At 39.5% G+C, this 14,592-nt stretch overlaps 1 protein-coding gene across 3 annotated transcripts in view; it reads right to left on the bottom strand.

The window, feature by feature from the left end:
- Positions 1-14,592, bottom strand: part of RSU1 (Ras suppressor protein 1) — a 192,741-nt gene that overhangs the window by 92,211 nt on the left and 85,938 nt on the right. For all 3 annotated transcript variants that reach the window (XM_014528942.1, XM_005880959.2, XM_014528943.1), the window contains exon 8: positions 3,131-3,263. In XM_014528942.1, the coding sequence (XP_014384428.1) occupies positions 3,131-3,263 (133 nt within the window). The remainder of the gene's footprint in view (positions 1-3,130; positions 3,264-14,592) is intronic.

Below are 14,592 nucleotides of genomic sequence, written 5' to 3'. Positions count from 1 at the left end.
TTGTTTTTTTACAGAGGGGAAGGGAGAGAGATAGAGAGTTAGAAACATCGATGAGAGAGAAACATCGATCAGCTGCCTCCTGCACATCTCCCACTGGGGATGTGCCCGCAACCCAGGTACATGCCCTTGACCGGAATCGAACCTGGGACCTTTCAGTCCGCAGGCCGACCCTCTATCCACTGAGCCAAACCGGTTTCGGCTGAACAAAATTTTTTTTAAAGGAAGGAGATTCACTAGTATTTTCAGTGCCCAGACAAAATTTAAAATATGCTATCATATAATCTGAAGATCTACATAATAAAAAAAAGGAAATTCTATTGGATGGAGGTGTTTATGGTTTTATAAAGACAAAGGAGTGAAGATTGGAAACCACAAGGTTTAGACTAGAGTTATGACTAAGGTACTGAATGTAAAATTTGCTTTTTTTTAAAAAAAATTATGAGTATAATGAATACATTGCCTTTTTGAAGGTCACTATAAGTACAACTTTTAAAAAGTAGCCAAGTACCTGATAATTACATAATATTTTTTTCAGATAGTTGAAAAGGATACTAAAAGTCCTCTAATTATGAAGTGGCTGCTTAAGAACATTAAAAAGTTCAGTGGGGTTCTAGTTACATGACAATACACTTTTTTTATTTATTTAAAAAAACTTGAATTTTAAAAATCAATGTAATTAATATACATTAATAGCTGTATACATACTATATTCATATAAAAGACGAGCTTAAATTAAAAAATCGGGGAAACATAATGGTGGTATTTTTATACAAGTATTTTTAAAAGACTAAGATTCTGATTAGTGTCTTAGTTACTAGTCCACGTGTCTGGCTGGTACATTTGATAAAGGAGTGAAGATAACTACGGAAGAATGGGTGAAGAACAGAAGGGCTGAAATGCAGGAAGTGGTAGGAAGTGGTCAACATTCTCCTTCCCCAGGAGAGAAGAGATGATCTCTCAGGGCTCCAAAGACCAGCCCTTGAGTTCACCACAAGTGCTTTCTCCCAGCAGAGGCTCACAGACTCCTCTAAAAGCAGTGAGTGGGGTACAAACTGGTCCTCCTAAAAATGGGACAATGACTCTCCTAAGCTTATTTAAGCTTTTTAATACAGATTTAACTGTATAAAAGATAATATAATTCTTCATGAGGAAATCAAATACAGAAAGGCATGCTAATAGGCAAATTGCTTAGATGACTCCAATTCCCAAATATAGGATACCAATAATAGAGATAAGAATATACATACATCAAACTGGTTATTGATTAAAATGCTGTGTCATATAGTCCCTGTCAAATAACATACCAATGAACTCAATCAAAGAAACATGCCTCTCATTCATCCAGAATCCTAACCATCATCAATAAATAGAATTAGTCATCTAATAGTGACTAATTGCCCAATAATGACTGAGGTAATATAAAATTAACAAATTCACAACTTAATCTTTTAAAATGAAATTAGATGCATTTTATGTGCAATATATTTTAATTCTCTGTAAATTATAAATTAAAGTACGGTAAAATAAAAAAAAATGGTTAACCAAAATAATAAACAGTATTTCCCCCAATTCTGGTTTAACAGGAGCTCATTTGTGTACTTTGTTATAAGTTAAAATATATATAATGATTTTCTAAAACGATTCCCTACAAACCAATTAGAAGTAGACTCCCATTTACTAACAAAAATTAAACCTCTACCTCAAACCAATGATGGCAATGATTAACAATTTAAGAGGAATAAAATGAACAATAATCTTCAAATTTGCAATTACATTTTCACACATTTTCATAACTAATTAAACCAATTTCCAAGGATGAGCTATATTCATATTTAAAGAAACTATATATCTATATATTACACATAACTTGTGGCTTGTGAAACATAACACACATCCTATACTTCTCTCATTTTACTCTAATGGTAAGTCTTAAAATATATTGTCAATGTCATAAAAAATCTAAACCATGATTTAAGCTTCTTCCATATATGAAGATATGCTATCATTTGGGCAATTTTAGTCTATTTAGTTTTAATGTCATTGTTCTTTAGAGCTCATCTTCTCTGTGATTCTGTCACATAGGAAATATGAGTGAACTAAACCCTGGCTTATGTGACCAGGAGCATGGTGTCCGGGGAAGAGGCTGCAGGACCACAGCTGGCCATTTATAAACAGGGAGCCTGCCCTGTCAGTCAGCACTGCCCCGTGGTCCACACTGAGTGTGGGGCATTTTTCTTATACAAAATAAAAAAAAAGAGACTCCCACCTGAACGTGACCTTCAATGATCCTCTAATTTTTCTCTAATATTTGGAATGTTAAATTCTCAAATGTTGGTAACAAACTCAAAACAGATTAAATTTGACTATGGATTTTTATGTCTTTTGCATTTGCTTAAAACTAGAGGTGACTAGACTTCAGTATTAGGGGGCCACTGAAGCATAAGATAAATGATTATCTCAATATGGGGTGGAGGTGGGATGAGGGGAAATAATGACAGAAGATGTAACAGAGCAGATGGGGCCAAGAGAGTTCCTTCCAACCAGGACACACTGGGGAAGGAAGGTAAAACCAGCCGGGTTTTAGGGCGGGCTCCTCACAATCTCCTTTGACCTGAGGTGAAGAGTTGAGGGATTCTGATGCTGTTACTTGAGCTAGCTGACTCCTCCTCCTTTTTCTGCTCTTCCTTCCTTTTTCTCTTAGAGATAATACCATCTCACCAGAGTGGAAGCTTCTCTAGAATAGAATGGTGTGTTCTAGTATTCTCTACTCAGTTATAAACAAACTGCTTAACAATTTTGTTCATAATAGCTGTTATTCTTTGCATTCAAAGGAGAAAAAAAAGTATGTTTTGATCTTAATGTGTCTGACCAATTTCCTTAGTGTCATGAATATTCAACTAATAACAAATTTTCTAAACAAACTTGGTATAAATTCCCTTTGATAAAATCAATTAAAATAATCTTATCACTACAAGATAATTACTACATGTGGTTATTAATAAAACATGTAAAAATGCTACGAACTAACTGCCACCAAGACGACAATGTCACATGATAGTCTTAAAATGACATAATTACAAATACTATAAAACCACAGTGTACTACTTTGGAAAACAACCAGTCTACTTACTACTTATATGTCTCTGAACGGATATATTCAAAAACGTGGGACACGCCAAGTTGGAACTGGTCAGCAATTGGGGTAACCCAAGGATTGTTCTCTGCTTTGAATACCTGCTTCTGACCAGTCAGATCCAAGTTTCCTGAAAAAGATGGAGAAGAAAAAGATGAAGGTCCTTTCATCCTACAGGGATCAGGACTAAGAAGTCCTGCGCAGTAACCATAGCACAATCCTAAGTACCTTTTGGTTCACTTGATTTATTTTTAAAAATTTCTTACCCCAAGTCATCACTGATACACAAGTAATTAGTACCATAGACCAAGAAATGAAGAACAAAGGAAAGAAGGAGGGAGAAAGGGAGTGGAGGGAAGGAAGTAGGAAGAAGGTAAACCTGGAAGGAATTCTCACATAGGTAGTATATGCTTTATTTTTCCTAGGTATTTGCTACAGAGACTAAAATGACCCCATCCAAAATGAAGAGAAGTGCTATGAGAACCTCCTGAAATTCTGTCTTGACAATGTGAATCACTGCTTGTTCAATCTGATCTAGACCCATCCGATCAACATCACCATTTTTCATCAGCCAAAGAACAATATGAATGAAGAGAGATAAAACTATTGCCCAAGTAAAATTATTATTACATTTCTCAGGTACCATAAGAACATCTCACAATCAGCACCAAATGGATTTCGTTAACATGGTTATGACAGAAACTCACATTTGAATAGTCCTCATCAGTGTACACATTCAAAGCATCTCCTCATTTGATTCGCCAGCAATCCCTGAGTCCACTTATTAACATCACTTTACAGGTGAATAAATAGAAACGTGGGGAAATTGTGTAACAAGATCAGAAAATGACAGTTGGGATGTGAACCTGACTCCTGACTCCAAATCTCATATTCTTTCTATAAAGTCTGGTGAAACTATCAGGTTACATCAGTCTAGATCAGTGATGGCGAACCTTTTGAGCTCGGCGTGTCAGCATTTTGAAAAACCCTAACTTAACTCTGGTGTCGTGTCACATATAGAAATTTTTTGATATTTGCAACCATAGTAAAACAAAGACTTATATTTTTGATATTTATTTTATATATTTAAATGCCATGTAACAAAGAAAAATCAATCAAAAAAATGAGTTCGCATGTCACCTCTGACACGCGTGTCATAGGTTCGCCATCACTGGTCTAGATCAACCAAAGATGAGTTAATGAAGTAGCATCAAAAAGCCAGTAAGTGCCACCATCTGTTGATGATCAGTCGACTATTTTACTTATTTATTGGTATATTGAACCATGGAAAAGGCAGTGTGTGAAAGAGCTTCCGATAACTTGCCTGCTTATGAAAGGGACAAGGAGAGAGAAGCCAAGCAGCAGAGATATATGTGGTTTTACTTGACACAAGCCTCACCAAAGGCCTTTCCCTAAAAGTCCTACTGAGCAAGTCTTTTTCAGACTCCTGATCCACAGTCTAAGGCTTTTTAAACACAGATATCCAGCAATTATTCTTCCCAGGACACAACCAAAGTAACATTATTTGTCCTATTTTAGGGGTACTACTGCAAATTTTGTCATAACTTTGTTATAATTTTGATAATTCAGAATAACGAAAACACATTGTAGGATGCAAGTATACCATGAAGCACAAAATTTCCTAGGCGATCTGACCTTTAGAAATGAAAACAAATTAATATTTTTATGAGGATGATAATGTAGTTCTCCTTAAAACAAAAGAACTGATTCTTTGAATCCATATTCTTTTTGTTATATGAACTTGTAACTATTCAAAAAATGGAGAAAGAAAAGACCAATATAAAAGTGATTATAATTTCATAAAATGCTTTTAAAGAAAATAGATACTACTAAATATCAAGAGGGAGCAATTCATTATGATGTTTCCAAAGCTACTTAGAATCTGTTGGTGTTAAGTACAAAAATAAGCAGATACATTTCTCTCCAAGATTGTCAATAATGTCAATTTCCTCATCTTAATGGTTAAACATCATTAGTCAGATATTTAATCATTTGGAAGATTAATGGGCTTTATTCTCTAAACCATGAATCAGAAAACTGCCTAGGGCAAATGAAAATCCAAGAGTTGCACTGAGTCTGTTTAGTTGGGTATCTTACCTGAGTGTGACCTTGCCTTTTATCTTTTTAGTTTTTATCTTTACTTGGGGAGGGGGTTTTTAGAATAAAACCGATCTGCTTAAATTTCTGTATAATTCTTATTTCCTCTTGGATCTTAATTGCTATAGTCTATGTCCTCTCTTCCATATCATTCATTCTCCTATTCTTTTTTTTTTTTTCCCATTTCCACTTTTCCTAAAAATGAATATAATAGAAATTTCTGGAAAAGTCTTCCATTTAAAAAATAAGACTCTTTCTAAAGTGTCCTGTTTTACATGCACAGTGTCTATGTTGCCCACTCTTCTCAGGAAGCATGGTCACTGAGGAGGGCTGTGTACCAGGTGACAGTAAGTGCGCTGCAGCAATTCACTAATAAGTTGGGCGAGGAGGCTCTAGAGATGAGCACAGCTCTCTTAAAACATTCATCTAATTAACAACTTATGCTTACATATGATCATCTTTCTGCTTCTAAACCCTGCTCACTGACATCAGCATGGAATCAACTATGAAAAATTACTAAGACCTTTGGGAAAATATATGCAATTCAAAGTGAAAAAAGAAAAGAGGCCATGAAAAGCATAAATTGCATAAAGAAATTAACTAATTCCTAAGCAAAGAGGATCTCCTTGTTGGTGACTACCTGTGACCTAAACACCTTTACCCCTTACTCCCCAAAGTAAGTCATCCTAATGAGAAACACAGTCTAAATTTCCAATAGGTAGAATCGGATCAGCTGCACATGCATCTGGGACTCGCATCATTCACACATTACCATGAATTAACCCAAATGGATGGCTTTCCTCTTAACATCTATTTCAGATGGGGACACGGGAATCGGATTGTTTTACTCTGGGGAAGAAGAGAGGAAAGAGGGAAGACAGCTACATTTGGAACACAGAGCATTCCTCACCATGCTGCATATTCAGGGTCCTGGCTCTGCTGAGAGCAACAGGACCAGGGAAACACTCTGGGAAGGACCCTACAGACAAGCCTCAGCTGGTCCACATCTGTCCAGGGATGACTTCCAGGGGACAGACGGTGAGAGAGAGAAAGAGGACTCTTCTTTCCCACTCAGGCCCAATAATCCAAAAGTACAGCTGTTATGAGCGATGCAGGTTTTAATTACCCTTGAATTTAAGGTACAGGTGCATATTCCTATGGAAAAGAAGAGCCTGCATTCTACCAACTACCTACATACCCACTTTGGAATGTACACGGCCTCTTGTTAACTTATTAACAGTGTCTGACTAAGCCTGCAGCCTTTTGAGTAATAATCCTCTAAAAATGATGTACTCAATTCTATGCTACCTGATTGCAACACATGGAAGATAGAGCTAGGGGAATAATGCCAAGAAAGGTCAGCCACGATCTTGGGGCCCTTTTGTCTGACGCCTCTAACCCCCGGAGATCTGTCAATCCCTAGCAATGTCTCTATTAAAGAGCTGTCAATGGAGACAGAGGAGGCGTAGGGGTTGCTAATGACTCCTGCTAACTCCTGGAGCAGGCGGGAAACGCTGGATGCGAGCTGGACACACTCCCTTCAGGCAAAAGGAGTCTTATACTGATGTCTGAAAAGTCAGGGTACACAGAGAGACCCACAGGCTCTTCATGAGCATTTTCAATGGCATCACTTCCAACGCATCTGTAACTCCAGCTGTTTAGTTTAGTCTCAAACAATGCTACATAATCACATTCACAGGGGTTTCTCACAGTGACCAGAAATAGGGAGCCTAATGGAAAAGAATGATTCAGGTTCACTGGGGGAAGAAAAAACCCCAAAACAATAGCTTTGTCGTTGACAGTGTTTTCTTTTTAACAAAGAGCCATGAAAACCATGTTTAATGTCCATAGCAAACCTTGAAGCAGACTATTCCCGATGACAGAGATGGAAACCGTGTGAGCCTAACCAAGCGCTGCCTCTTCAGAGTTATCACCGGCTTGCCGTAATAGGGCATGCTTATTTTGTTTTTCCACTTAATGTCACTGGTGGAGAACACAATACCTGCTTCTGTGCAGCCGTAATCCTCCCAGCCAGCTATCTGTCTCTGGCTTTCCTGCCTCACTCAGCACCAGCCTGGAATGCAGCCATTTCAGAAGAGGGTTAATATAATTAGAGTAAAGCTAGACCATTATACTGTGTGAAAAGATGACACCCGTCTCATATTGGCCTAGCAACAAGTTACCCTTGCCTCAGCAAAGCTCATCTGTCAGCTGTCGGAGGTAAGTTCCCTTTCAAGTAATAACATGCAGGAAGCATCTCACCCCACTGTCAGTCGGGCTGCAATCGCCCGAACGGCTGCACGCTTCAGCGCGTCTAGTTAGGAGCCCTCACCCATCTCCTTTATTAGAAGCCTGAGCGGCGCTCCGGCGCTGTTCTAACAAGGATCAGGCAGCAGGATTAAGCACTGTGACAAAGAGGATCTAATAAGCTAGAAAGTGGTGCATCTACAGCCACGCTGGCTGCCTCCCAAACAGAGATTCCCCCTGCGCACTCTTCAGCGGGATGGCCCGGCCACAGGGGAAGCCAGCCAGCGCCGTGATTAGCGATGACCCTCTGACCGACGCTACTATGAAGATCATATATCACTCAGAGGCTTATTCTGCAATTGCAAATTGGATTTTCCATTTTATTACCTGCAAAAGGACCACATATGCTTCAAATACAGTAAGCTTTGCCGTGCGACTGTAATTTTGTAAACACTAAATCATGCAAAACAATCATTCTCCTTGGGAGTTATAAATGTGACTGAATGCACTAGGCAATGGCATTAATAAGCATGCTCATTTTCACTTATAGAAACTGGTTGTTTTCATAACCACATGATTAAGAATTCTCCCTGAGTATTCAAAAATCCTGAAACATATGGCCAGTAACATTACTGATCACATATTAAGCAATTAAGGGTGTCAGGGCAAATTTTTCACATCATCAAAGCAGGAGTCCCTTCCTTCCTAATTCTAAAATATCACAGAGCTCTTTTAAAATTAATTCTCTCTACAAGCCAGGCTCTCTCACTCATAAAAATGTAAGGCCACGGCCTAAGAAGGTAAAACCAGCAAACCCTGGCTGAGTGGGCAGTCTATCATTAGATTACTAGATTTGCCCCAACCCAGGAATCATTCACCCTTGAAGGGGTCTAGATGGAACGTTCTGACAGCTGAAAGATCACCTCTGCTCTGCAGTGAGTCCACACAGAAGCTAACCACTAATGACTCCCGCACAAAATAAAAGCTACGTTTGCAGCTGCCCCAGATATAAAGAGAATCTCTATAATTCTTATTACTAGGTAACAGGTTACTAATTATGGAAGTGCATGATTACAGAAAATAGCTGAAGATGGGAGGTTCCTACTTTTTCATTTCTTTAGCAACATACTTTACCGAGTGGAAAATGACCATAAGGCTTACAAAATGATGCTAATATTGTAATAGTAAATGTTTGCAATAATAAAACAGTGAAAACAACCAGAATGTTCAACAACAGGTGAGAAGCTGAATTATATCTGCTACAGCCTTACAACAAAATGTTATTCAGTAATTAAAATGAATGAAATAAATTTATTTGCCTATACAGACTTAAAAAGAGAGCTACACTTTAATTAAAAAAAACAGATTTGTTTTTTTAAAAACTAAGTTTGCTATGATTTAATTTTTGGAAAAAAATACAGAAGAAAGAAATCCCATATATGTGTATAAAGAAATACCCATGTGAAAAAGAGAAAGACAGTAAGAATACATATCTAATTGTAAATGGTGGTTTCCTCAAAGAGGGGAAATTTGGGTGGAAAAGGAATTTGGACCAGCAGAATGAGAGGTAAACATAATTTTCTCTTTTGAAAATTTCATGTGATTACAAGTATGGGTTATTTTTTATAACAAAAAAAAGAATAAAGTACACTGAGAGGAAACGAACAAACAAACAAACAAAACAAACAAACAAATTCAAGACCTGGCCGGTGTGGCTCCGTTGGTTGGAGTGTTGTCCCATGCACCAAAAGGTTGTGGGTTTGATCCCCAGTCTGGGTGCTTACAAGAGACAACAGATCGATGTTTCTCTCTGTCTGTCTGTCTCTCTCTTTTCCCTTCTCTCTAAAATCAGTAAAACATATCTCCTGGTGAGGATTAAAAAAAAAAAAATCCAAGATACATGGCATGCACTAATTAGTACAAAGCAGTGCATGTTATTAGAAACGGCATCCTCCTACTGCAGGGAAAGCCATGCTTTATGGAAGACAGTCTATGAAGCCCTAACAGGACTGAAAGCCTACGTCTGAGGATGCTTCTGTCTGTGCATCATCAATGCAACCACAGTGAGCTGGGAGTCTCATGACAGCTCTCAAATTTATTCTGTGGGGAATTCGAGGCTACACTGTCATTCTGGCAAGTGTCTGCTTATAGCTTTCTGGCATCACATTTTTTAAAATGGGCATTTTGTTCATTTAACAATTACAATGCATTGCTGCTTTATGAAACATACTTAAATGAACTGTTACTCTTCTGATTTAGGCAGGGAGAGTACGAGTTCAATAAAAAAGATTAAAAAACACACAAAACTACCCTGCCAAATGGCTCCAACAAAAACAGCATCTGACTTAATGTGCATGTTGATATGAAAGGGACCAAAAACCTATTTACCAATGAGGAAAAATAGCGTTTTACAGTTTCCCTGGGATGTTCTCCTTGGCCATTGGTATCTGTGTTCCATAATGACCCAGCAACAGAGCAGTGGGCACCAACACAGACCACCACAGTTACTTTCTCTTGCAAGTCTCCTTCTATGGATATTAAATAATTCCTGTTTTAAATCTGATATTCATGTAGGATTTCCCAACCATTCTTCTAAATGTGGGAGGTCATCATATTTTTGCTTGCCAGATTTCCTTTATTTATGTAATGCTATCAAATAAGGAGAAATCCCAGTGGATCTGGCCAGAGACCTGGTTCCTGATCCCAAGTACATTCATGGACTTTGACCAAGAGACTTTGGGTAAATACCTGAGCTTCAGTTTCTTCATTGGCCAAAGTAGGGACTGTTAGGGCGAACTACCTATCCCTAATCTCCCCTGCTTGGACATGTTTTCTGAAATATATATTATTACTAGGGGCCCAGTGCACGAATTCATGCACCTTGAAAGGAAAGCAAGGGTGTGGTGGGCACAGGGGCGGGTCTCGGCCCATCCTCCGTGCTCCTGCCTGGCTCCAGCGCCGGCAGCAGGTGTGAGCGCCCAGCGGGACCACGGCACATGGGAGCAAAGAATTTTCAGTAACCACCAGAGGCTCGCCCCGATGACAGCCACCGGCACCCCACCTTGGTCTGGCGCCACCGCTCACTTGCTCCACCATCCCGCCATGGCTGATGCCTGCCATGTTCCGCATACGCCCCTTGGTGGTCAGTGCACGTCATAGTGACCAGTTGTTTGGTTGTTTCACCATTCGTCTATTTGCACATTAGTCTTTTATTATTATAGATAAGCTTTTCCCATAGCTTGGGGGAGATGGCCAAGATAAGAACTCCTTTCCCCCTGACTAACTCATGCACCCACACACTGACCCTATATTGCATACTTTTACCATATATAAGAGAACCTAACCACCCCCCTTGGGCTGACACCACCACACTGGTCTCAGCCCACCGTGAAAGAATGCAATAAATTTTCTTAAACACTCACAGTGTCTCTTGGGCTGGCTCCTTTGGGTGTGGACCTAACAGGGATAATAGTACTAACTGACAGGATGGTGGACAAAAGCGTATATACTAGTTCTATAATCTGGAAATCACTATAAATATATACTATTCTTTACATTATTCATTATCCTTTGAAATGAGATATGCAAAGGAGAGATAATATATATTTGACAATAAGTTGCCCAAAACAGGGATTGCTCAAGAAATTAATAATCTCCTGAAACTGAATGAACAATATTTTGCAAGGTGGCACTCTTCTGTGGAAAGTCTCCTCTACCCCGCTGCACCTTCATAAGCATCTCAAAGGTCCATGATCAAAAGCAGAACTAGGAACTAATTTCATTTTCTAGAAGACTGAAAGATTTATGAACAGCAGCAGTCTAGAGCATCCCTTACGGTTGGTCCCCAGAGTACACTTCCTCACTCTAACCCTCACTCCACTCAAGTTCCCAGTTCACAGGGACTGAGTTCAGGACATCTTTCTGACCACCTGGGATGCTGGAAATATCAGCCCTACCTTCCTGCTGGTCGCCATTTTTCTTTTTCCCAGCACATCTTTCTGACCACCTGGGATGCTGGAAATATCAGTACCAAGAAAATATCAGTCACCCATTAAACTGAAGACCCGAAGGAGAAGTCACTGATGAATGCAACATAAACGTATGTTCAAAGAATATCACTTCTTATAGGATCCAACCAGCCTTCACCATAGCTGTTTAAGTTCAACATATACAGGAATACCTTGTTCTATTCTGCTTTACAGATGTTGCATATTTTTACAAACTCAAGGCCAAAAATATCTGAATTTTTCAATATTCCTAGCAATTCTATTAAAGGTATGAAGAATAAACCCACAAACCAATGAATACTTACCATTACCATCATCATCATCGTCATAATTACTATTATTTGTAGAACATGTATTAAGTACAGATGTCATTTAGGAGTTGTCAGGGGCTTTACATTATTCCAAGAAGCCACAACCATCTTTCACGGGAAGGATTATTAATATCTCATTTAAAAAAAGAAAAAACAACAACTAACATTCAGGGAGGTTAAAACCCACACACAAGGTCACATAAGTAGTGGGATTCAAAGGACAATTTATGTGGCTCAACCAAAGCCCTGGGTCTTTCAGGTACATGACACACATTTCCTCGAGTGTGAAAAGGTATTGAGATAGTGTTGAAATAGTCAATAATATGTCATGGTTTAAAGAGTACTATTGCAGCATTTCTCCCCTCCCCCATCACTCAAAAGACCACAGAATTCTACCATCAGAACCATTTTCTTAGAGACCAAAGCCTCAGTTGCCTCCAGGAATTTTCTTTTTAAATTAAAATACCCTGGCAGAAAAGCAAGTTAGGGTGATAACACTTTCATTATCATGACTGTGAATATTTTTAACAGGCTGCAGTAATATAGACATGCACTTTCCTATCCAAGTCAAAACACCACCCAGTCTAGGAATTATTTTGTTTAAATTAAAACTAATTAAATTAAAAATATATAAATTACTTTTTATACAGTTTTTAAAAAGAATAGAATCTCATGTAATTATACATTCAACAAATCATTATTTTTAAAAGAATAAAACTTCATTTAGTCAGATCTGTTTAGGAAAATCACTACATGATTATGAGAACTGAAATTGCCCAGGGGGAATTTTGATCACAGGAAAAAGCAGGATAGGTTTGAGTCTGGCTGGGTAAGGCACTACAGACAAGCTGTCAGGGGCAGGTTAAGGGTGGTGCCAGGGCCAGGATGTGAATGTTGGGGGCAGGAGTGGTTTATTTTTAAAAATGGGAACCTCTACACTATTGCAAAGAAACAGCCATGATTCCTGTTTCAAACTGTCCGTGCGTGGCTAATTATAAGCACTTCTGAAAGGTCTCACACGTTTCTGACAGTTTTCAAATGCTGCTTTTGGGGAACTCTAGAAATGGGATGTAAGGGAATTATGCCCCACCTCACTCCCATCTTCTGTCACCTCCCATCACACCATGATATCAGCACCACATGAAGAGGTGTCTAACCAAGCAGACCTTAGACTCTTCCCTTTTCACCCAGATATACACTTTGAGATTCCACATGCACAGACACAGGTATTGTCAGCAAAGGTAGCTAGTTATTGATATAAGGAAGATAGCTAGTCTACACGAATAAAAGAGAAATATGTAAATTGGTCGTCACTCCACTACACCCACCAGCCAATCTGGGTGAGTATGCAAATTAACCCAACAAAGATGGCGGGTTAATTTGCATATGCAGGCACGGAGCGAAGACTGAAGACTCCATCTTGACAGGAAGGCTTATTGCGTGAATCCTCGTGCAATGGGCCTCTAGTTATTAATATAAGGAATAAAGCAAAAGGGAACTAAGTAATTTTAATAAACTGGTAACAGAGCAGAATTCCATCTAGTTTCCCGGTAAACAGATGTGTTCACACACTCCAGGGGACTGCTGGTCTCCCAGGGGTGGTCTGCCAGGTGCCCAGGGAGTGGAGGAAATTCCTCTGCGGGGCTCCTGAGCAATAGAGACTCAATGAAAAATGGAACTTTTGGACAGAAACTTTTGGAGGGGCAGGGCCTAGCCAGGAACAATTGGAAAGATAATCGGATTGGATAGAGGACATGAAAGGCCAACAGAAATCAATGAGCCCAGGGAGTGGAGGAAATTCCTCTGCGGGGCTCCTGGGCAATAGAGACTCAATGAAAAATGGAACTTTTAGACAGGTGCAAGGAAACAGAGGGGTAGGGCCTAGCCAGGAACAATTGGAAAGGTAATCGGATTGGATAGAGGACAAGAAAGGCCAACAGAAATCAATGGGAAGAGGGCCCAATCCAGGCAGGGAAAGGTTAGGAATTCGGGTTGGATAATTTGAATGGTTCTTTATCCTTTACCTTTACAAGAAGATAAATGGAGGATTAACAGGAGCCTCTGGGCAGTGCTTTTAGAGCCTGCCCACCCTCTAGGTCCCAGAGGGTATATTAATTCCCCTTAATTCACAATAAAATCTTACCATTACATCTAAAGTTATCCAAGTACTTTTGGAATTCTTTTCTCAAGTCACCACAAAAGAACCTATCACATTCACCAGCAACGGACTGGCGAGCCAGCCAGGAGGGAGAAGCAGCTGCGTGTGGTAAGATCTGGGGCCTTGCTCCTCATGGAGCTGGACGCTCATCCCCTGTATCCCTGTCGTCCCCACCTCCATTTCCCCCTCCCTCTCTGTCTCCTTTTTCCACATTTAGCCTTAGGTAATTTCAAGCCACAAACTGATGGTGGGCATGGTCAGGCATTTAAATGCCCTTAGGGCGCCTGCCACCAAATAAAGAAGTCTCTTTGTGAGAGGATAACCTGGTAAGGAGATAAGCCAGATGCATAAGGCTGCCTGCCAGGATCAAGACAAACTCATTCACTGTTCACCAAGGAACACAAAGTTCACAAGCAAAACTCAGAGCCCAAACCCTGAGGCAATCCCCTGATAGAATTACTTGAAGACACTGGGGTGTTCTAACCAATATCTTCCTAATGTCATCTCACTCTCCTTGTTTCGCCTCTGCTGCCCTGGCTGACTGGTATTTTAGTTCCATTTTACCCCTTATGTAGGGGTCCCACATTCCTGATTTTTGCAGGCGGTGCCAGGATCAAG

This window comes from Myotis brandtii, unplaced genomic scaffold (genome assembly GCF_000412655.1).
Source record: "Myotis brandtii unplaced genomic scaffold, ASM41265v1 scaffold663, whole genome shotgun sequence".
Taxonomy (NCBI): domain Eukaryota; kingdom Metazoa; phylum Chordata; class Mammalia; order Chiroptera; family Vespertilionidae; genus Myotis; species Myotis brandtii.
Note: the sequence above shows the minus strand (reverse complement) of the source record. Positions and strands in the feature narration are given on the sequence as shown.